Source organism: Hyperolius riggenbachi, chromosome 2, assembly GCF_040937935.1.
Source record: "Hyperolius riggenbachi isolate aHypRig1 chromosome 2, aHypRig1.pri, whole genome shotgun sequence".
Lineage (NCBI taxonomy): Eukaryota > Metazoa > Chordata > Amphibia > Anura > Hyperoliidae > Hyperolius > Hyperolius riggenbachi.
The window spans coordinates 202,275,010-202,300,138 of record NC_090647.1 but is presented as its reverse complement, the minus strand read 5'-3'; the positions used below and the strand labels follow the sequence as shown (position 1 = coordinate 202,300,138).

General features: G+C 44.3%; 1 protein-coding gene across 1 annotated transcript in view; it reads right to left on the bottom strand.

Annotated features, from left to right (window-relative positions):
• POGLUT2 (protein O-glucosyltransferase 2) overlaps positions 1-25,129 on the bottom strand; it is a 120,187-nt gene that overhangs the window by 9,644 nt on the left and 85,414 nt on the right. The window contains exon 8 of the mRNA XM_068265257.1: positions 23,089-23,178. Coding sequence (XP_068121358.1) covers positions 23,089-23,178 — 90 coding nt within the window. The remainder of the gene's footprint in view (positions 1-23,088; positions 23,179-25,129) is intronic.

Here is a 25,129-nt window from a genome sequence, read left to right as displayed (position 1 = left end):
TTTAGGTCAGACCAAGTTTCATGTGGAGGGTGTTCCCGAGCAATACTCCGAGTTCTCGGATGTATTCTGTCCCAAGGCTGCTGACAAGTTACCTCCTCATCGCCCTTTCGATTGCCCCATCGATCTCCGTGCCGGTTGTATGCCCCTTAGGGGTCACCTGTATAATTTGTCTGGACCAGAGAAAATAGCGATGCAGGAGTACATTCGTGACAATTTAGCCAAAGGGTTCATTCGCCCCTCCCGGTCGCCTGCAGGGGCCGGTTTCTTTTTTGTTAAGAAGAAAGACGGAGGGCTTCGACCTTGCATCGACTACCGTGGCCTGAATAAAATCACGGTGAAGAATCGATATCTGCTACCATTGATAGACGATTTATTTACGCAGGTCACGAACACCAAGATCTTTTCAAAATTAGATCTGAGGGGTGCATGCAACCTGATCCGCATTAGAAAAGGCGATGAATGGAAGACGGCCTTCAACACTCCCGACGGGCATTACGAGTACTTAGTGATGCCCTTCGGGTTGTGCAATGTGCCAGCCGTCTTCCAAGAATTAATCAACGAGGTATTCAGGGAGGTGTTGGGTAGATTTGTGCTAGTATACCTTGACGATATATATTCCAACAACCTCTCCGAGCACAGGGTCCACGTTAAATTCGTTTTGGACAAATTGAGGCAAAATATGCTGTATGCCAAGGTGGAGAAATGTATTTTCGAGGTGACCACTGTCACATTTCTAGGGTATGTGATTTCCACCTCAGGCTTGTCAATGGATCCTGCCAAGGTCACAGCTGTCCTGGAATGGCCACAGCCAGTGGGGTTGAAGCCCGTGCAGAGATTTTTAGGTTTTGCGAACTACTATAGGAGGTTCATAAAGGGGTACTCCACGATAATTGCCCCTCTCACCAGTCTCACAAAAAAGGGGGCAGATACCACCCACTGGTCTCCTGAGGCTGTGGCAGCCTTTTCGCACTTGAAAAAACCTGTTTTGCTCAGCGCCTATTTTAAGACATGTAGACACGTCCTTTCCCTTTATTGTGGAGGTTGACGCTTCGGAGGTTGGGGTAGGGGCGGTGCTGTCTCAGCGGTCAGGGTTACAAGGCAGATTGCATCCATGCGCTTATTTTTCCCGTAGGTTTTCTCCGGCAGAGAAAAACTACGACATAGGCAACCGTGAACTTCTGGCCATTAAATTGGCATTTGAAGAATGGCGCCACTGGTTAGAGGGGGCAAAGCACACGATCACGGTTTATACTGATCACAAAAATTTGGAATACATTGAGAGGGCTAAGAGACTAAGTCCCCGACAGGCCCGTTGGTCTTTATTTTTTACGAGATTCAGATTTATTATCACGTACACTCCAGGCAGCAAAAACATCAAGGCAGATGCCCTGTCCAGATGTTTCGAATTAGAGACAGCACAGCCCCCCGCTCCTGAGTCCATCATCCCGCAAAGGCTGGTATTAGCAGCCACAGAGACCTGGGAGGATTGGACAAAAGTTTTGGGTCCCTTTTAGCAGGATGTCCCTGAGGGAAAACCAGAGGGGGTTTTGTTTATCCCACTACCTTTTCATCTACAGGTCTTACAAATGTTTCACGCCCATAAGAATGCTGGTCACCCTGGTGCTGCCAGAACACAGGATCTGATCGCCAGGTGTGCTTCGTGGCCTTCTATGGCAACAGACTGCAAGGAGTATGTCAGGGAGTGTGTGGTATGTGCCAAGAGTAAACCCTCCCGGCAGGCACCTGTCGGTACCTTGCAGCCTTTTGCCACCAAATGGGCATGAAGCTGTCTTTCTCGTCAGGCTACCACCCACAGACCAATGGGCAGACCGAACTAATTAATCAGTCTTTAGAACAGTTCTTAAGATGTTACGTTGCGGAGACACAGAATGATTGGGTAAAGTTTCTGGCTTTTGCAGAATTCGCACAGAATAATTTGAAGAGTTCTTCTTCTGGTTTTTCTCCGTTCCAGATTGTGACAGGGAGGTCGCCCAAGTTCTCCCCGCTGCCAGTTGCCTCTTCTCCGTTTCCCGCACTGGAGGATTGGCAGAAGTCACTCAGGGGCAATTGGGGAATTGTTAGAGAGAATTTGCAGAAAGCGTTCCAAAGTCAAAAGGGTCAAGCGGACAAGAGACGTTCCATGGAATGGAAGTTTTAGCCAGGGGATTTAGTCTGGGTGTCCACACGTCACTTGACCCTGAAGCAGCCATCTGCCAAACTGGGCCCCAGGTTTGTGGGTCCATTTTCTGTGACTAAGAAGATCAACAACGTCACTTATGCCATTGATCTTCCTGCCAGCATGCGGGGCGTAAGGTCGTTTCACGTGTCCCTACTCAAACCTGCGGTTCATGTGGGTCCTACTCCTCCTCCTCCTGTGATGGTGGAGGACCAACCCGAGTATGAGGTAGAGAAAATCTTAGATTCGTGCATTGTACAGAACTCAGTACAATATCTGGTGCATTGGAAAGGGTATGGCATTGAGGAGAGACAATGGGTACCTGGGAACATGCATGCGGACGAATTGAGGAAAGAGTTTCACGCTTTACATCCCGAGAAGCCTGGTAGGAGTTGTCCGGAGTCCACTCCTCGGGGGGGGGGGGGTACTGTGAGGAAACGCGGAAAAGCCGCCGCGTGTGCCAAGAGCTAGGCGGCTGACTCCGCGTCCTACGCGGCGGTTTGCACGCGTCTGGTGGTGTGGTGGAATGCAGAAAAGCCGCCGCATGTCCTGACAGCAAAGCGGCTGTTTGCATGCAGCAGCATGTGCTTGGTGTGGCTGGGTCTGTTAGTGCACCTAGGCAGATGGAGAGCTATGCTCGCACGGGCCTGAATTCAGGACCTTTATACCTGCAGAGGAAGTGTCAGCTGATCAGGAAGGTCAGCTGATTCCTGCAGGACTCATGATTGGCTGAATGGTTCGGGCGGGGCAGCAGAGTCCAGCAACTATATATTCTGCTGCTTATTCAGTTGCTGGTTGTCTGGCGTTGCGATCACATACGTGGGAGCACCCAGATCCGTAGTCAGATCCGCAAGTGTGCCGGGACCAGCTGGAGCTGTAATCCTACACTTAGCTAGTTTCTGTTGATAGCTTAAAGTACTAGTTTGATTGTGATTATCTGTTTTGACCTTTTGCCTGCCTGACTATCCTCCTGAATTCTGATCTTGTACCTCGATATTTCTGATACTCTGTTGCCGAACCCCGGCTCGTCCTTAGACTCTGCTTCTGCCTACTGATCTTGTACCTCGATATTTCTGATACCCTGTTGCCGAACCCTGCCTGTACCTGACTCCGCCTTTGTCTCTTGATATTGTACCTTATCTGTCCGTGTGTGTACGACCTGGCTTGTCCGACCTCGAGAACCGACCTCACTGTTGGAGGCGGTTCCCCATTCTATCAGTGACATTTCCTCCAGAGTGTTACTTTTAGACAATCCTTCCTACTCGCAGCCTGACTCCTCCCGTCTTGGAGAGTCCAGGTCTTCGGAAGGAATCCGTGCAGTATACCTTACTGCGCTGAGGCTTAGTCCTCAAAGTGTTACTGTTACACCAAACACTACACTCTACTCAGGTGAACAGAGGTTAGCTGGTATATCGGATTATCGGTGATACTGCAGATCACTTATAATCTGGTATACATCTGTATTCCCAGTGATACTGCAGATCACCGGTAATCAGATCCTCTCTGTGCTTCACCGATCGTTACACAGGCACTTTAAAAAGCAAGAAAAAGGAAAATTTCTTTATATTGGTGCTACTATTCGCTATATTGAAAGTTAGGCTCCTTTTCCACTTGCAAGCGCAATCGCAAACAACTGGGAGCGAAACGGGATCGCACCAATAATTGTGCAGCCCGACGATTCCGATTAGTGAAAGATTGAAACACGCTAATGGAAAAAGTGCTCTGCGATTTACATGTAGATGGTGGCTTACTAAGGTGACTGGGAGAGTCAAGGGCTAATGAGGGTGAATGGGGAGAGGGGGGGGGGGGGCTTACTGAAGGTACTGGGGGGAGAGAGGGGCTTAGCAAGGGTGCTGAGGGGTGGATAGGAAAGAGGGAAGCTTACTGAGGGTGCTGGGGGGAGAGAGGGGCTTAAAGACGGTGGGTGGATGGAGAGAAGAGCTTAGAGAGGGCATTACTAAAGGTGCTGAGGGAGAGAGGGGCTTAGTGAGGGTACTGAGGGGGTATATGGGGGACAAAGGGGCTTAACAATAGGGAAAGAGGGAGGCTTAGTGAGGGTGCTGAGGGAGAGAGGGGCTTAATTAGGGTGTTGGGGGCTGGATGGAAAGATCCACAGATCTGGAGGCTGGCTACAGTTGGATGCTGGGCTGTGGAAGAGGTAACCATGCCAACAGAAAATGCCATGACATTTTCCAGAACCAGATGGGAACTTCTTAAATGGAATAGAAGAATGGCATTATAACATATGGTGATGTTACACTGGAGGTCTTATTTAAGGATTACATGAGGTAAATTGCTTAGTGAATGCTAAATGATTTATCACCAAGAGGAAAAACAGCTTAGAATCCTTATTAAAGGGGTTCTGTGGGGGGAGGGGGGAGGGTGTTGAAAATAAAAACGGACACTTACCTGGGGCTTCTACCGGCCCCCTGCAGCTGTAATGCCCCACGCCTCCCTCCAATGATCCACCATTCCCCGCAGCCGGTCCCGGTGTATTTCCGATCCTAGCAAGACTGTGGCTGCGCGACCGTGGCCGCGCGCGGGCTTGCACCCGTGCACGTCATCAGGAGTTTACTGCGCAAACGCAGTACAAGAAAACTATGTACTGTGCCTGCGCAGTAAGCTCCTGATGACGCAAGTGGGAGCGCACACTATTCGTCTTGTTAGACGAATAATTGACCAGTGCCGGTGGCAGGGAATGTGGGTGATCAGCGGAGGACAGTGCCTGACATGACAGCTACAGGGGGCTGATAGAAGCCCCAGGTAAGTGTCCATTTTTATTTTCACCCCCTCAGAGAACCCCTTTAAAGACAGGAGATGCGTTTAGTGAATTGTGGTCAATGATATTTATAAAACTTTAACCTAGGCTTGTTTTAAATAGCAGGTGCATGTTAACACATAAAATCACTATCGAATGGCCAACTTAAAGATTGCAGGGGTGTAACTATGCTATTTCTGACTTGTATATGAAACAAATATTCATATAAATGTGTTGCCATAGACCTAAACTACAAAACAATATAATACATAGCATTTACTGCCACTGTCAAGTTCTTAACTGGAAGAAAATAACTAGTACATTCTTATGCCATGAATTGGCCCTGTAAAAAAGTTCAAAGCAATAAACATAAGATGTTAAATATTGAAATGTTTCAAGGTAATGGTGTTCACTATAGATGCCATAAAAAGTAAGAAAAAGAAGCACCATGTTAGGTAGCATGAGACACTTTAGTAAATAAACATATTATCAAATTATGCTTACACTAATACCAGGAACTTCCGCCTAGAGGTATCTGATTAGCAAAAGAAAAAAACCTGTACTGTGACATTTTATTACAATACTACATTTTAAACTCGGAATGTCAATTTCCATATGGGGTCAATGAGGGTCTTGGCTTATGGGAGGGGCAGAAGGACTTAAAAGCTTTTGCCGTGATCCATAAGCCAACTAGGTGGTGACACGGATGACAGCTAAAACCAAGATTGAGACAGTTCCCATTAAAGGACTCTACACGACCTTCATTTTAGAAATCTACAAGGAAAGAAATGATCACAAAGAAGAACATAATTTCACTCATGCTGAAGGTAACATATACAGAGCAATGTGATGGCTAGGTAAGCTTGGAGGGGGAAAAGTCCAATGGTCAATAAAAGAAAGACGGAACATGGGGCCAGTGAACTACAGGATAAACTGTTTGACAAAGAAGACATAACGACACAGCAGGAGGGAAAATCCTCTAACGGAACATTTCTGAAGATTACAAGACTGTTAAAAATGGCAAAACAAAACCGGACTGACATATGATGCGACCTTGAAAGAAGTTTAAAGGTATAGCAAAGCAATGCAATGAAAGCATTGTTCACACACTGTACTTAATATGCTGGAATGTGCAAGTTTACTCACAAAGTGATGGGCTGTGTGATTAACTCATGCAGAAAAGTAACTCTTAGAGTTAAGGCAGTTAAAGAGAATGTATGTCTGCTTTTTTATTTTTATGTGTGGTTCTAAATCTATATATAAACTGTATGGTAAACATTCATTATTTTGTTTTTATTTTTCATATACTGTAAACCAATTCTGATCAGCATATGGAAAGTTCCAAATTTTTACTATGAATTTGAACAGCCTTATTAAAAAGGGGATTTTTACCCTCTTAATAAACAGGAAAGCTGTATCTGTCACTCCCTGCTGCCACTCTCAATTCGAAGTAGCACTAGCACTAGGGCCATACATGGCCTCCTGTAGGCTTTAGCCTGGTTGTTCATGTGTATATCATCGTGCATGGCATGCGCTGAAGATGCCATGCTTTGGGCATTTCTTCACGCATCTTGGGCACCAATCATAAGAGTGGGATTGATGTCACATGATGGGAAGAGCTAAGCTTAGGCACTGTCACATTCAGGGAGGAGCTGACCGACTGTGGCACTTCTGGATGACCACATCCAGCACTGGCACTGCTAGTACTAAGGCCCAGTGCACACCGAGCGGATTTGGATGCGATCCGCCGGCCGCATCCGCCTGTTAATCCGCGTGGCTAAAGTATTCCAATGGGCTGGTGCACACCGGCGGTTTGAGATTTTTAGCAAACCGCAAACGTGCCTCCTGCTGCACGTTTGCGGTTTGCTAAAAACCTCAAACCGCTGGTGTGCAACAGCCCATTCAATTACATTAGCCACACGGATGCTCAGGCGGATGCGGCCGGCAGATCGCATCCAAATCCGCTCAGTGTGTACTGGCCCAAATCTCTGTCATCCGCACCCAAAACCGCTAGCGTTTTGTGGATCTGCTAGCGGTTTTGGTGTGCACTGGGCCTAAGGGAAGAACCATACCAGAAAATCTTATTTTATTGCCGTTTGTATATATATACACATATTCCCCCTAGGTTTCATGTTTTTGGGGTTTTTTTTGCCTACACACCTTGCTTATTTGCCAACAAAGGCAGTTAAGCAGGATGAGTATGGGTACATTTTAGCACTTGATGCACTAATAACAGATTGTGTCACACTGTAAACTCATACCAGATGGGTAAATCCTTCACACCAAAGCAAATCAAATCAAATGAGTCTAATGACTGCTTTTCTCAGAGTTACAAAGGCTTGATTAAGGCATGTAATCTATGCTTTCTTCATGAAACTCAACATGCTTTGCAAAGTATCAAGGTTGGAGAATTTATAAATTGCTTATTTTATAAACTTTCAGAAGTTTATTTTTATTTTATAAATGAAGCTGACATAAACCATTACATTCTTTTGTTTAGAAAAAAAAAGGAACAAACATGCCCATTGCAAACATATTTTACAATCTTCTGTTCTGGTTTATAATGAGGTTATGCATACTGCTTTTAAAAACTTTAGACCTGTAATTTAGAATTCTATTCTCTATAGTAATGCATCACGGATCGTACGTTTGATGAAAACAGCAATAATTAATGTAATTGCTTTGATAGCTAACAACAGTGTATTATTTTTTTTTCAAGATTTCAGATGAATATATCTCTCATAATGAGCCACAAGATCTGATTCTATATAGAGAAAAACATTGCTTTGCCACTTTTCTCTTCAAATGCAGTTACATTTAATTCAACAGAATCTAAAAAAACTACCAAACATTTGCCCATTTGTGACTGTACAGATCACAGGGACCTATTAAATGGGGAAGCGGACTGTAAAAATGCTTATGATGTTTGCGGAGGAGATTGTTGAGGGAGGAAGGAGGAGGTAGACATGGTAAGTGAAGGAAGGAGGAAGAGTGGAGGTAAACATGGTAAGTGAAGGAAGGGTAAGGGTAAGGGAGGAGGCACACAGAGGGCAAAGAAGGACAGGAGCAGGCACAGAGGACACATACAAAGACAGGAGAGGGCACAAAGGGAGAACAGGGTGAGAGTAGGAGGAACGGGGTGGACATGAGAAAGGACAGAAGGATGCACAGGGAGACAAGAGGAGGGCAGAGGGGACACTAGTGACCCAGGCGGGGACACTAGTGGCACAGAGGGGTACACAGGGTTCCAATTTACAAACAAATTCAGCTTAAAAATGAACCTCTAGTCCCTATCTCACTCGGAGTCAAACTGTATAAAGGCATAGTGTACCTAGGGACCATCAGCAAACTTTGTTTTATTTCACTAGTTCATGATGTGGCCCCTGGTCTAAAAATATTAGACACACCTGGATAATAAGGACCAGGGGGAACCAAGAATAGTAAGAGACAATGGACAAGAGGTATGTGGATCCAGCACATTACCTCAGTAGCTTTGCCTTAGGTTAGGTAGTCTTTAGGACATTTATGGGTTGTTTGCAGTGTTTTTTCATATTTCATTTGTAATTTAATTAATTTGTTAGTTGTTTTTATATTGGAGTTTATAGGATGTATTGATGATACTATATATGGGGATAATTTGCAGGCACTTGTACTATTCACATTGTATGAATGTGTGTAGTCTATATACAGTGGGATGCAAAAGTTTGGGCAACCTTGTTAATCATCATGATTTTCCAGTATAAATTGTTGGTTGTTACGATAAAAAAATGTCAGTTAAATATATCATATAGGAGACACACACAGTGATATTTGAGAAGTGAAATGAAGTTTATTAGGATTTACAGGAAGTAAGCCATAATTGTTTAAATAAAATTAGGTAGGTGCATAAATGTGGGCACTGTTGTCATTTTATTGATTCCAAACCTTTAGAAATAATTATTGGAACTCAAATTGGCTTCGTAAACTCAGTGATTCCTGACCTACATACACAGGTGAATCCAGTTATGAGAAAGAGTATTTAAGGGGATCAATTGTAAGTTTCCCTCCTCTTTTAATTTTCTCTGAAGACTAGCAACATGGGGGTCTCAAAACAACTCTCAAATGACCTGAAGACAAAGATTGTTCACCGTCATGGTTTAGAGTAAGGATACAGAAAGCTGTCTCAGAGATTTCATCGGTCTGTTTCCACGGTTAGTAACATACTGCGGAAATGGAAGACCACAGGCTCAGTTCAAATTAAAGGGGAACTTCAGCGTAAACAAACATACTGTCATTAAGTTACATTAGTTATGTTAATTCGAATAGATAGGTAATATAATCTTTTACCCACCCTGTTTTAAAAGAACAGGCAAATGTTTGTGATTCATGGGGGCTGCCATCTTTGTCATGGGGGCAGCCATCTTTTTGGTTGAAAGGAGATGACAAGGAGCAGGAGACACAGTTCCACCTGTCCTGTGTCCTGATTACCCCTCCCAGCTACACACGCTAGGCTTCAAATTTCAAATTCAAAATGTAAAAGAAAAAAAATTGCACCAAAACAGCATAACGAGAACAACAAAATCAGAAATCCCATCATGCTTTGCACAGGATCAGGGGAAAAAAGCCCGGGCAGTTTTCTTCTGTGCAGCTAAAAGTGAGGCTTGTATAAGAGAAACAAAGTTCTGATGCTGTGAAACTGTTAAATGAACACAAAGCTTTTTCAGTGCTGCTGAGTCGATTTTTAGTCCGGAGGTTCCCTTTAAGGCTCGAAGTGACAGACCAAGAAAAATTTCAGATAAACAGAAGCGACGAATGGTGAGAACAGTCAGAGTCAACCCACAGACCAGCACTAAAGACCTATAACATCACTTTGCTGCAGATGATGTCAGATGAGTCACTGTGTATCATTCAACTATTTGGCACATTTTACACAAGGAGATGCTGTATGCAAGAGTGATGCAGAGGAAGCCTTTTCTCCGCACACAGCACAAACAGAGCCACTTGAGGTATGCTAAAGCACATTTGGACAAGCCAGCTTCATTTTGGGATCAGGTGCTGTGGACTGATGGAACTTAAATTGAGTTATTTGGGCATAACAAGGGGCATTATGCATGGAGGAAAAACAACACAGCATTCCAAGAAAAACACCTGTTACCTACAGTAAAATATGGTGGGGGTTCGATCATGCTGTGGGGCTGTGTGGCCAGTGCAGGGACTGGGAATCTTGTCAAAGTTGAGGGACGCATGGATTCCACTCAGTATCAGCAGATTCTGGAGACCAATGTCCAGGAATCAGTGACAAAGCTGAAGCTGCGCCGGGGCTGGGTTTTTCAATAAGACAACGACCCTAAACACTGCTCAAAATCCACTAAGGCATTCATGCAGAGGAACAAGTACAATGTTCTGGAATGGCCATCTCAGTCCCCAGACCTGAATATAATTAACAAATCTGGGGTGTGAGTTAAAGAGAGCTGTCCATGCTTGGAAGTCACCAAACCTGAATGAACTAGAGATGTTTTGTAAAAAGGAATGGTCCAAAATACCTTTAACCAGAATCCAGACTCTCATTGGAACCTACAGGAAGTGTTTAGAGGCTGTAATTTTTGCAAAAGGAGGATCTACTAAATATTGATTTCATTTCTTTTTTTTTTTTGGTGCCCAAAATGTATGCACCTGCCTAATTTTGTTTAAACAATTATTGCACACTTTCTGTAAATCCAATAAACTTCATTTAACTTCTCAAATATCACTGTGTGTGTCTCCTATATGATATATTTAAATGACATTTTTTATCGTAACAACCAATGATGTATACAGGAAAATCATCACGATTAACAAGGTTGCCCAAACTTTTGCATCCCATTGTATCTATATATAGTCTCTATGTATCTTATCTGTCCATCTCTGAGCAGAGCTTCCTTATGTGGCCAATACTGGTAGTGCCAAGGCCTTAGCTGGTCTGACCTCTTGATTGGTTCTCCAGTGCTCTATAGTTAAGGCAGCCATACACTGGTCAATTGCCACCAATTCGACCAACAGATAGATCCCTCTTTGATCTAATCTGATCACAGGGGGATCTATTGGCTGCCCATACACTGCACACAGATTTTGAATCGATTTCAGAATGAAATCGATTCACAATATGTGGAGCTGCCGCTGCCCGCCTCTCCCAGCAATACATAACCTCTCTGCCGGCGCGAGTCCCCGCTGTTCCTTCTGTCCGTGCTGGGCATCTTCTCTTTACATCCTGTCACGTCCTGTGGCCAGCGGAAGTTCAAACAGTAGAGGGCGCTCTACTGTTTGAACTTTCATTGACAGGATGGGACAGGAAGTGAAGAGAAGATGGCCAGCCGGAGAAGGGACAACGGGGATTTGCGGCAGCAGAGAGGTAATGTTTTGCTTTGTCGGTCATCGGCCAATTGAACGCCGCTATCAACGCACTCCCAACCCACCGGCGATCGAGATAAATTTTACACCGGGGCAGATTGATGGGATCGATCGATTTTGGATGGAAATCAGTTGATCCGTCAGCATTTGCGTTATGGATTTAACAGCAGATTCGATCACAGTGATCGAATCTTCTGTATATCGGTAGGAATTCAACACAGTGCACCTTAAGAATAAGGTTTAATAAGCTTTGGATCTGAAACAGACTGGTGATATTACATACATTTTCATGTTTCTGAAGTCTGAGTGGCAGCTACAGTCAGGTCCATAAATATTGGGACATTGACACAATTTTAACATTTTTGGCACAATAAACAACCACAATGGAATTAAAATGAAAAGAACATGATGTGCTTTAACTGCAGACTGTCAGATTTAAGTTGAGGGTATTTACATCTAAATCAGGTGAACGGTGTAGGAATTACAACAGTTTGCATATGTGCCTCCCACTTGTTAAAGGACAGAATAATAATCATAAATCAAATATTCACTTTTTAATAATCGGTTTGCAATTCCTTTGCAGTCAATTATAGCCTGAAGTCTGGAAGGCATAGACATCACCAGACGCTGGGTTTCATCCCTGGTGATGCTATGCCAGGCCAGTTTTGTATTCACCAAGTGAAATGCATGCTCAATTGGATTCAGGTCAGGTGACTGACCTGGCCATTGTATAAAAATCCACTTCCTTACTCTGGTTGCTTTTGCAGTATGTTTGGGGTCATTGTCTATCTGCACTGTGAAGCGCTGTCCAATGAGTTCTGAAGCATTTGGCTGAATCAGCAGGATGAGTACATTCAAAATACAGATTATTTCTACTGAAGACATTCAAAAACATATTTTTTTTTAAAAAAAAATTGTAATTAAAGGCACCCCGCCATAGTCTTTTTTTGCTATTTGATTCAGTTCTTTTTCAAAATATGGACAACTATCAGTTCAGGGTGGTCAAATTAAAGATGAGCAGTTTGTGAGTTGCTGCAAGCGGTTAATTCATGATGCTCTCTACACATATTTTAAAAGATTTGTCCAGTAATAAATCTCACAAACTATAGTCAAAGAGATGAAAAATAACAGTTCTGTCATTTCATCCTAGCAAATGTGTCTTCTTGAGAACACGTAACTTATTGTATCCCTGTAGAATATCTATAGAATCTGAACTTAATTATACAGCACAGAAGACCCAAGCTATCACATTCATCTTATCTAGACTACTGTGTATAGATAACCGATGAGCAAGTATGTAAAAGTAATCTCAAAACCGTGATATTGATCTTGTCTTTTTTAGATAAATAAAGAACAAGGGTCAAGGTATCTTGATAGGAATTGAGATAAACTAAAATAAAACTACTGTACATAGCTAAGCTGCTTTGTAAAAATCATATAGATGAAACTTTGATTGAAGAAGAAGATAATGTAACAGGGTATTGCACAATAACAGACAACATTACAAAAGAGCTCTTTTACAGCAACTACATAGACAGGTTTGTAGAGAAAGGAGAATGGGGTAGGTGTAGAGCAACAAAGGAAACTCAATTTTCCCAATGTTTCCAAAGGCAGAGACCACTAACAGAGAATGCTCTCTGCACAAGTCCTCAGATGAAATAAATGAAGGGCTTCTTTTGAAATAGTACTAAACAACACTGCAGAATTGGAAACATGGCCTATCAGTAGTCTCTGCGACCTGGATTAGGAAAACGCTTCTTTAACCACTTGCCGACCGCCCACAGCCGATGGGCGAAGGCAAAGTGGACGCCGAAAGGACCGCAATACGCCCAAGGGCGTTGCGTCCTTTCGGCATGCCAGGGGAGCGATCGCGTCATTGATGACGCACGCTTCCCCCGGCAACTGGCTCCGCCCACCCGCGACGACAACCCGCCGGCCGTTCGGGAGCACCGGCGGGTTGTTAACCCCGTGATCGCTGCATACAAAGTGTATAATACACTTTGTAATGTATACAAAGTGTATTATACAGGCTGCCTCCTGCCCTGGTGGTCCCAGTGTCCGAGGGACCACCAGGGCAGGCTGCAGCCACCCTAGTCTGCACCAAAACACATTGATCTGCCCCCCCCCTGCCCCCTGATCGCCCACAGCACCCCTCAGACCCCCCCCCTGCCCACCCCCAGACCACTGTTTGCACCCAATCACCCCCTAATCACTCATCAATCACTATCTGTCAACGCTATTTTTTTTAACCCTAAACTGCCCCCTGGGGACTCCTGATCACCCCCCCACCCCTCAGATTCTCCCCAGACCCTCCCCCCCCCCTGTGTACTGTATGCATCTATCCCCCCTGATCACCTGTCAATCACCCATCAATCACCCCCTGTCACTGCCACCCATCAATCAGCCCCTAACCTGCCCCTTGTGGGCAATCTGATCACCCACCCACACCATTAGATCACCCACAGACCCGCCGTCAGATCACCTCCCAAGTGCATTGTTTACATCTGTTCTCTCCTCTAAACACCCACTAATTACCCATCAATCACCCATCAATCACCACCTGTCACTGTTACCCATCAGATTAGACCCTAATCTGCCCCTTGCGGGCACCCAATCAACCGCCCACACGCTCAGATTGCCCTCAGACCACCCCCCCCTTATCAATTCGCCAGTGCATGATTTACATCTGTTCTTCCCTGAAATAACCCACTGATCACCTGTCAATCACCTATCACCCATCAATCACCTCCTGTCACTGCCACCCATCAATCAGCCCCTAACCTGCCCCTTGTGGGCAATCTGATCACCCACCCAAACCATTAGATCGCCCACAGACCCGCCGTCAGATCACCTCCCGAGTGCATTGTTTACATCTGTTCTCTCCTCTAAACACCCACTAATTACCCATCAATCACCCCCTATCACCACCTGTCACTGTTATCCATCAGATTAGATCCTAATCTGCCCCTTGCAGGCACCCAATCAACCGCCCACATGCTCAGATTGCCCTCAGACCCCCCCTTATCAATTCACCAGTGCATTATTTACATCTGTTCTTTCCTGTAATAACCCACTGATCACCTGTCAATCACCTATCAATCACCCATCAATCACCCCCTGTCACTGCCACCCATCAATCAGCCCCTAACCTGCCCCTTGCGGGCAATCTGATCACCCACCCACACCATCAGATCGCCTGCAGACCCGCCGTCAGATCACCTCCCAAGTCCATTGTTTACATCTGTTCTCTCCTCTAAACACCCACTAATTACCCATCAATCACCCCCGGTCACCACCTGTCACTGCTACCCATCAGATTAGACCCCTATCTGCCCCTAGGGCACCCAATCACCCGCCCACACCCTCAGAACGCCCTCAAAGACAAGAAGACAAACACTTAAACACTTATATAGCGCTTTTCTCCTGGCAGCCCTTAGTCCTCAGCCCTGATCACCTCGCCAGTGCATTGCTTGCATCTATTCCCCCCACTAATCACACCTTGAGACATCCATCAATCACCTCCTGTCACCACCTGTCACCCCATAGCACACCTACCCATCAGATCAGGCCCTAAGTTTCCCCGTGTGGGCTCCTGATCACTCGGCCAAACCCTCAGATCCCCCTCAGACCCCCTACCGATCACCTCCCCAGTGCATTGATTGCATCTATTTTCCCCTCTAAACACCCCCTGAGACACCTATCAATCACCTCCTGTCACCCCCCTAGGACTCCTATCCATCAGATCAGGCCCAATGCAACCTTTCATCTAATAGGCCACCCTGCTTATGACCGGTTCCACAAAATTCGCCCCCTCATAGACCACCTGTCATCAAAATTTGCAGATGCTTATACCCCTGAACAGTCATTTTGAGACATTTGGTTTCCAGACTACTCACGGTTTTGGGCCCGTAAAATGCCAGGGCAGTATAGGAACCCCACAAGTGACCCCTTTTTAGAAAAAAGACACCCCAAGGTATTCTGTTAGGTGTATGACGGGTTCATAGAAGATTTTATTTTTTGTCAAAAGTTAGCGGAAATTGATTTTTATTGTTTTTTCACAAAGTGCCATTTTTCACTAACTTGTGACAAAAAATAAAATCTTCTATGAACTCACCATACACCTAACGGAATACCTTGGGTTGTCTTCTTTCTAAAATGGAGTCACTTGTGGGGTTCCTATACTGCCCTGGCATTTTAGGGGCCCTAAACCGTGAGGCGTAGTCTAGAAAACAAATGTCTCAAAATGACCTGTGAATAGGACGTTGGGCCCCTTCGCGCACCTAGGTTGCAAAAAAGTGTCACACATGTCATATCGCCGTACTCAGGAGAAGTAGTATAATGTGTTTTGGGGTGTATTTTTACACATACCCATGCTGGGTGGGAGAAATCTCTCTGTAAATGGACAATTGTGTGTAAAAAAAAAATAAAAAAAGTGTCATTTACAGAGATATTTCTCCCACCCAGCATGGGTATATGTAAAAATACACCACAAAACACATTATACTACTACTTCTGAGCACGACAGTACCACATGTGTGGCACTTTTTTGCAGCCTAACTGCGCTAAGGGGCCCAAAGTCCAATAAATACTTTTAGGATTTCACAGGTAATTTTGAGACATTTGGGTTCAAGACTACTCCTCATGGTTTAGGACCCCTAAAATGCCAGGGCAGTATAGGAACCCCACAAGTGACCCCATTTTAGAAAGAAGACACCCCAAGGTATTCTGTTAGGTGTATGACAAGTTCAAAGAAGATTTTATTTTTTGTCACAAGTTAGCGGAAATTGATTTGTATTGTTTTTTTTTTCACAAAGTGTCAATTTCCACTAACTTGTGACAAAAAAAAAAATCTTCTATGAACTCACCATACTCCTAACAGAATACCTTAGGGTGTCTTCTTTCTAAAATGGGGTCACTTGTGGGGTTCCTATACTGCCCTGGCATTTTAGGGTCCCTAAACCGTGAGGAGTAGTCTAGAATCCAAATGCCTCAAAATGACCTGTGAATAGGACGTTAGGCCCCTTAGCGCACCTAGGTTGCAAAAAAGTGTCACACATGTGGTATCGCCGTACTCAGAAGAAGTAGTATAATGTGTTTTGGGGTGTATTTTTACACATACCCATGCTGGGTGGGAGAAATCTCTCTGTAAATGGACAATTGTGTGTAAAAAAAATAAAAAAATTGTCATTTACAGAGATATTTCTCCCGCCCAGCATGGGTATGTGTAAAAATACACCACAAAACACATTATACTACTTCTCCTGAGTACAGCAGTACCACATGTGTGGCACTTTTTTGCACCCTAAGTGCGCTAAGGGGCCCAAAGTCCAATGAGTACCTTTAGGATTTCACAGGTCATTTTGCGACATTTGGTTTCAAGACTACTTCTCACGGTTTAGGGCTCCTAAAATGCCAGGGCAGTATAGGAACCCCACAAATGACCCCATTTTAGAAAGAAGACACCCAAAGGCATTCCATTAGGAGTATGGTGAGTTCATAGAAGATTTTATTTTTTGTCACAAGTTAGCAGAAAATTACAATTAAAATCAATTTCCGCTTACTTGTGAGGAGTAGTCTTGAAAACAAATGTCGCAAAATGACCTGTGAAATCCTAAAGGTACTCATTGGACTTTGGGCCCCTTAGCGCAGTTAGGGTACAAAAAAGTGCCACACATGTGGTATCGCCGTACTCAGGAGAAGTAGTATAATGTGTTTTGGGGTGTATTTTTACACATACCCATGCTGAGTGGGAGAAATATCTCTGTAAATGGACAATTGTGTGTAAAAAAAAAATCAAATAATTGTCATTTACAGAGATATTTCTCCCACCCAGCATGGGTATGTGTAAAAATACACCCCAAAACACAATATACTACTTCTCCTGAGTGACGTTGGTAGGCCCCCTTTTCCATACCAGCGGTCTCTGGTCCTCTAGCAGGACTAGAACCATTCAACACACGTTTAAAAACAAAACACTGTACAGCTGGGCATTTTAGGGACTGGATGCTGCTGAGTCCCATATCAGTGCCAAGATCTGCTATGCTGTAACTATATTTCTAGCCTTATTTATGTGCCTGGTTGTGTCTTATGTAATAACACTATACTGAAATCTTGTTTGTTTCTATAGAATATAGCACTTTCAACATCTTGACTTCTTTTTCCACAATGACTACTGTAAGCCTGAATGTGCTTTTTTTCATTTTGCAGTATATGGTTACAGGTGAGCCGTCTTTTTTATCAACAGTAATCAATCAAATGCTTCGTTTTCATGCACTATTTACAGCACATGGAAGAAAGAAAGAATATGAGCGCCTGTCACGCACAACATGGACTGTTCTTTCTCCTCTCCTTCAAACATTGATCTGTTCCCAGATGTCAATATACAAGGCTACTGCACGCACAGACACATGAAACTTCCGATAATAATTCAGTCATGTCAGAGCTACTGCACACCTCAACTACAGGAGCCTCTGGCTGAACTCTGAATCTTCCACACAAATACTGTAAAATGTCAGGCAAAGTTTCATTAAAGAGAACCCGAGGTGGGTTTGAAGAATATTATCTGCATACAGAGGTTGGATCTGCCTATACAGCCCAGCCTCTGTTGCTATCCCAAACCCCCCTAAGGTCCCCCTGCACTCTGCAATCCCTCATAAATCACAGCCACGCTGCTGACAAACAGCTTGTCAGAGCTGGCTGTGTTTATCTCTATAGTGTCAGTCTGCTGCTCTCCCCGCCTCCTGCAGAACTCCAGTCCCCGCCTGCATCCCTTCCCTCCCTGCTGATTGGAGGGAAGGGACGGGGGCAGGGACCGGAGCTATGCAGGAGGCGGGGGAGCAGCTGAGACTGACACTACAGATGTAAACACAGCCTCACAGCATGGCTGTGATTTATGAGGGATTGCAGAGTGCAGGGGGAACTTAGTGGGGTTTGGGATAGCAACAGAGGCTGGGCTGTATAGGCAGATCCAGCCTCTGTATGCAGATAACATTCTTTAAACACACCTCGGGTTCTCTTTAATGTGCTGGCCTCCTGTTACCACTAAACTCCACTCGTTCCAATGCTGTGTGAAGGCTAGTGCAATATCCTGCCGTCCACTTAATGTGTTACTATATTAATACTTAGATGTGTATAAAATGTATTAACCTACTTACATTATTGATATAACCCTGTTTTAAAAACATGTATGTTACATCAGGGCATAGCTAGAAACCATGGGTTACCCCTGCAAAAATCTCATGGGATGAATAAAGTTAGAAGTTTTAGAATCTAGTGTGTGTCATATGCAGGTACCAGCACTGGTAAATTTCTCAAGAAAGACCAAAACCAAACAACCACTAACCAGTATATGCTGCTCAAAAAACTGCAATTTATTGACATTAACATATAGTTTTATACACACTTAGTTTATTGAAATTGTGTCAGGATTATCTGACACCATACAGAAAAATTTTGCCAATGCAAAATAAAGTGCTGCTGCTGAGTAAAGACAGCGTGGAAGAATCCCCAGGGAATAGCATTCTCCAATTCAAATAGCCCACTTAATAAGTTCATAAAAATAATCCAAGGCATAGACGTTTTTTGGTGATGCCAATAATGTTTGTCTGTGAGGAGACCTAAAGAGAAGTTGAATAAGGTCAAAACCACTCACTGTGACACAAGACTGGCGTAGCCAAATTACATAATGATCAATAGTGCCAACTTGGATACCTGACAAAATAGATCTTGGTGATGCCTGTGTCCTGGTTCGTGAGGAGACCTATAAGGAGTGGTATAGGGAGGTCATAACCACTCACAGAGGGCATTTGCAGGCATGACCAATGTGGTCAAATAATTCAACCAACAATAGGTATCGGGTTAGTTTAAATCTAATAGCCTTGGTCATCAATGAAACCAGATTGGATACCTGGCATGTAGCTCTTGGTGATGCCTATATCCTAATCCATGAGGAGACCTATAGAGGAGGTTTAGAGAGGTCATAACCACTCACAGAGGGTATTATATAGGCATGACCAATATGATCGAACAATTAAGCCGCCAATGAGTATACAAATAGCTTGAATCAAATAACCTAGATCATATTGGGACAGAGTGGGACAACCGGATTGGATGCCTGGTATATAGATCTTGGTGATGTCTGTGTCCTAATCTGTGAGGAGACCCATAGAGGAGCGTTTAAGGAGGTCATAACCACTCACAGAGGGCATTTACAGGCATAACCAATATGATCAGGCAACCAAACCGCCAATGAGCATACAAATGACTTAAGTCTAATAGCCTGGGTCATATTAAGATAGGGTGAGACATCTTAGGGGCACCATTCCTAGATCTAATACGAGACAAGTGAATCTAAAAAGTCCTTGGTAAACCTAGATTGCTCATAAGGGATGATAGGTGCCACAAAAGTAATTTGAATAAAGTTTCTATTCCCTGTATGTATAGGAGCCAACACTTCAATGTCCAAAGACGGGAGCCATATCCGCAAGAAAAAAATTAATCAAGCCTTCATGGAACTGCAACAGAAAGCAACCTATATCATTCCAGCCAAAGTAATTTTGGGTAATCAGCCATAGGTCCGCATAGTGTCCTGGTTGCTTACTCCATGCAGACAAACATTGTTATAGCGCAGAGATGCATCGCTCCTTCTTATGAAACGAAGTACACACATCCATATTTGCAGTGTTGCACAGTGACCAATGTTCAAAGTCTGGTATAATGATATAGATATGAAAATATATTGCCATTCACATATTGGGAAGCATCCATTAAGGCTACGCCGTAGCAATAACCTCGCAAGCAGTCTTATTGCTCTGAAAAACACCAAGCAACCCAGTGTATCCAGCACATAGGCTGATTGCATATACAGTGTATTTTAGCCTCTGGATCACATGTTGTTCCTGAAAGAAATGGAACTTTTATCCGTGTGCCGCAAAGCAAAGTAACTGGTGACCCCGCTGAGCCCAACTATTTGTTAGATCTCCATATAATTGGGACAACTTAGTGGTGGGTATCACAGTAGTCAACTGAAGCCAGGCCTCTGCGTGCTGCGTTGCTGTATAAGGTAGTTTTGAGCATGATGCAATACACTGGCACTTATCTTTAGCTGGTATCCGGGCTTGGTGTAGTGGTACGGATTCCCGCAGTCAAGCGGTTAGGAGCAGTTAGTAGCCGCTGGTAGCGGATAAGCTGGCGGACTCTTACAGGCTGGCTCATAGGAAGATGGCGGCGGCTCCCGTCAAGTACATGGCGGCATCCCATACAGAAAGAAGAGGCGTAGCATGACGTCTACGCGTTTCGCCCCGCCCACCGGAGCTTCATCAGGACGTGCTACGTCTTCACGTTAGCCATCCTTCTCCCCCAGTATTTATACACGGCAGGCCACCATAATTGAGGGGCTTTGAATACTCCATCTAGTGGAGGAGAGACATATTTTTTGGCGAACGTCATTTGGGGACATCTTGTGGTTAGAACAGGCACTGCAGCATGATTATCCTAGCAAAGTATACATAAGGGATATTTATGAACCTCCTCTATAGGTCTCCTCATGGATTAGGATATAGGCATCACCAAGAGCTACATGCCAGGTATCCAATCTGGTTTCATTGATGACCAAGGCTATTAGATTTAAACTAACCCGATACCTATTGTTGGTTGAATTATTTGACCACATTGGTCATGCCTGCAAATGCCCTCTGTGAGTGGTTATGACCTCCCTATACCACTCCTTATAGGTCTCCTCATGAACCAGGACACAGGCATCACCAAGATCTATTTTGTCAGGTATCCAAGTTGGCACTATTGATCATTATGTAATTTGGCTACGCCAGTCTTGTGTCACAGTGAGTGGTTTTGACCTTATTCAACTTCTCTTTAGGTCTCCTCACAGACAAACATTATTGGCATCACCAAAAAACGTCTATGCCTTGGATTATTTTTATGAACTTATTAAGTGGGCTATTTGAATTGGAGAATGCTATTCCCTGGGGATTCTTCCACGCTGTCTTTACTCAGCAGCAGCACTTTATTTTGCATTGGCAAAATTTTTCTGTATGGTGTCAGATAATCCTGACACAATTTCAATAAACTAAGTGTGTATAAAACTATATGTTAATGTCAATAAATTGCAGTTTTTTGAGCAGCATATACTGGTTAGTGGTTGTTTGGTTTTGGTCTTTCTTGAAAAATCTCATGGGCCCTGCTCTATATGTTATGTGACACATGCAGGAAGAGAGGAAAGACCGAGACAAACTGAGAGGCGCAACCAGCTGCAGTGAGATGACGTCACACCACACATCACTGCGCTGATCATTAGGTCTGAGGAAATGCGTCTGCAGGGGGAGCAATAGAGGGGCTTCTTGGGGATGGAGTAGAGGACCCTCTTTGCTGAAGACACAACCCCATCTCCTCCGCTCTCCATAACTACACAGCGGAGGAGGGGGAGGCACCCCCCTCCCATAGCTCCATAGCCCCTGCGGTGTTATGTGGTGTGGCTCTATTGTTAACAGTTTACACATGGCGTATCAATAGCACATTCTACTGTATTCATTGTTATCTGAAGTGCTGATAACATGCTGATGAAGAGGAGTAGAGAGGGAAGTTACAACCACAGAGACAGGGTTAGCACTTAAAAGTGGAACTAAACATGCATTGTTAATACTGCATGTCCATTCTCTCAATGCACTGCTGGTGGTAGAGTGAGGCAAAGTTCACATACCAAAAATACTACTGCCAAAAAAGCCAGTGTGAGGGAAGTTGATTTCCCTATCAAAAATATGCTTCCTGAATTCCTCCTCCTGATGTGTATGAACTGCCACCCTCCTCACATATTTCTTTCCCACACCCTCCCACAGGAGGATATCTAGCCAAGCTCTGTGGCCCAAAGAATCAGATACCAAATCCTGCTGGGCATAAGAGCAGCCACAACGCTGTACATATGTTTAACCAGCCTCTGTCTTATGACGTTCATGTAGCTATGGGGGGCCGGAGGGACAAAGTGTGTGTGTGACGAAACAGCTTCTGGCGGGATAGGGAGTGGCAAAAACAATGGTGTTGTGTGGTGTTCGGGCATCTCTAGACATCTGACGTGCCAGATATTTGGCAATAGTCATTAAGACTCTATACCCACACTGGTCTGACCACCCAATTCTTGGCCATGGTGCTCGTAATTGTCCGCCATGGATGATTTTCAGAACAGCGTGGGTATGGGCCTTCAGATTGGTGCAGAAAGTATGGCTGAAGTGCTATTTATTTACATGCTCTGCACAATGATATATGGAAGATGCATGGCCAATACAAGTGAATGGCAACCAGTCCACTACTCATTAGCCTTTGCAGGATGATCTGGTGAAGATATATGGCCACTTAGACTTTGCACCTTTGGAGAGACTGTACCAGCCACTAGAGACAAAGTAAAAAGTATACAAGCACAACAATCCACTTGTATTTTTTTTATTACAGGTGGCTTATAAAATATGATGCATATACTGTGTTTTGATATTGAGAAGCTATAATCCCTGCACTGACATAACATGAGTGCTTCAAAACAGTCCTAATAACTTGTGGAGGAAAACTGCCATGTCAATTTGGTGACCCCATCTACCAGTCTATATTAGTAAGTGGCTGGGTTTCTATAGCATGAGGTAACAAAGAGGAGGGGTACAGTGCAAGGTTTTTTGTTTTTTTTTATCACAAGCAGGTATCAATATTAGAAAAATATAGCCAGATAGGCATAAGGTGTGTTTTCATGCGTCTTATATGAATATATACAAAAAGGACATATAGTACATACATTGAAAAGCTTGAAATAGTAGCAGAAAATATTTTCTCCCATTAGATTATTCCTCGCAAACTCCTGTCCCATTAGTGCAATTTTTTTGGCCTGTAAAAAAACAGGGTATATTATACTGTTTAGTCCTTAACAACAGATTATAAGAAATCGTCAATACAATTTGCATGATGATTTTTATACAAATAACGATTTGTCACATTTTTTGTTTAATGTATGTATGTAAGATATGTGTAAGGATCCCATGTAGCGTATTCTGTCCGTTGCAGTGGAGCTGCAAATGGACAGTTCTGGCTTATCTGCTTGCATTGGGTTGTGCATTTGCAATGGGTCTCATTGTCATTTGCAATCGCTCTGCAGTTCTGGGCAGCTCAGGATGCGGTCATCATTCCACCAATTGCTTGTTGCAGCTGAGCTGCGGCCAGATAGGCCTGGATTTCCTGCATGCATGTTGTTACATAATTCTGCATGTATTTCTTATGGGGGTCCTTTGCATTCACAGCCAGCTAGCAAATGGTAATCAAGCCAGCTCAGGATTGAGTGATTACCATTCAGCTGTGTGGAGATTTGCATACCTGCATCCATTGGCTAATGCCAGCATAAAGGTCTGCCTCTCATTTCATACCTCGCCCGTCACAGTGGTCACTACGCTGATCTACTGGGCACCTTGTTACTCTGTATAATTCTGTTGCTGTAGTTCTATGCGACCTTATTACTTGTGCTTTAGCTAGATAAATATGTATGCAGACTTGCTAATATATATTTATCCGTTAGTTGAGCCGTTTGCTATTTTTCTTATCATTGTGTATTGCCTAGTTCCATGCTTGATTGACGTTCGCTGCATCCGCGGTGGATCAGTGAAGTCCATTATCCAGATAGCTTGGATTCTGCCATCACCACGTTGGTGACTGGCAGTATTCCTGCTACTCTAGTTTCTGGGAACGTAACTATAGGCTATCCTGTAGTATATTCTATCCTGTAGTCTTGCCTGGGTGGATGCTTGCTGGTGACTGCTGTTAGCCAGCTTGCTCTGCTTCTGTGGACGTGACTGTGAGCTGCGGTTGCTACTAGTTACACTCCAATCTATAGTTCTGTCTTGTACCTGTCTGAACACTTGCTATCGCTAAGGCAGCACAGTGCGAACTAAGGCAGCACAACATCGCACTGTGCTGCCATTGTGTTTTATTTGTAGCGATATCGGAAGCCCAGAGCTGCAGTTGCTCTGGGCAGCCTATGTGACCTCTTCCATTATCCAGCTCTTAGCCTTGTTGTGCTGGGTGGTCAGAAAGTATGACCCCCCCCCCTCCCCTTTCATGCACATCCTGCACCAGGGCAATTTCTAGGCTAAAGAGCTCTCAGGGCAGTTGTGTAAAAATTCTCCCCTCACTCCCTACCCCACAGATTTAGGCACACTATTGCTATGCTGTGCAGATTTTAGAAAAGCGTGCCAGATACACAGGGTTATCAGGCAATGCGCGAATCGCGGCAAATTGCGAACGCAAAAGTACACAATCACGCGAATCGCGGCACTTTGTGCGCGCAAAAGTCCGCGAACGGCACTTCACGTGCTAACTGTTTAGCACACCCGTGCTAAACAGTTAGCACGGCTTTGTGAATCAAGCCCAATGCATAGTCAGCACTAATAGGCAGCAAAGTGCCTGAGCCATTAGGTAAACTGGTGGAATCCTCCACCACCCTATACTGCTATGTGGTGGGAGGGACAAAGGCTACCCTACTACTGCTAGGTGTTGGGCAAGGACAAAGGCTACCCTACTAGTGGAAAGGCTACCCTACTATGTAGAAAGAATGGGGAGCAAGGGTCATCTAATGTGGCTATTTGGAATGGTAAAAAGGGGGGGGGGGGAAGGTAACTTAATGCTGCTCCTGGGTAGCAAATGGCACCAAATACAGGCAAGGAGTAATGGTGGCTGTTGTCTGTGTGTGTGGAGGGGGGTGGGAGGTGCAAAGGCTACTTAATACTGCTATATAGGCATTCATTTTTGCCCATGTCACCTAGAGCTGGCCCTACTGACAGAGAAGAGTG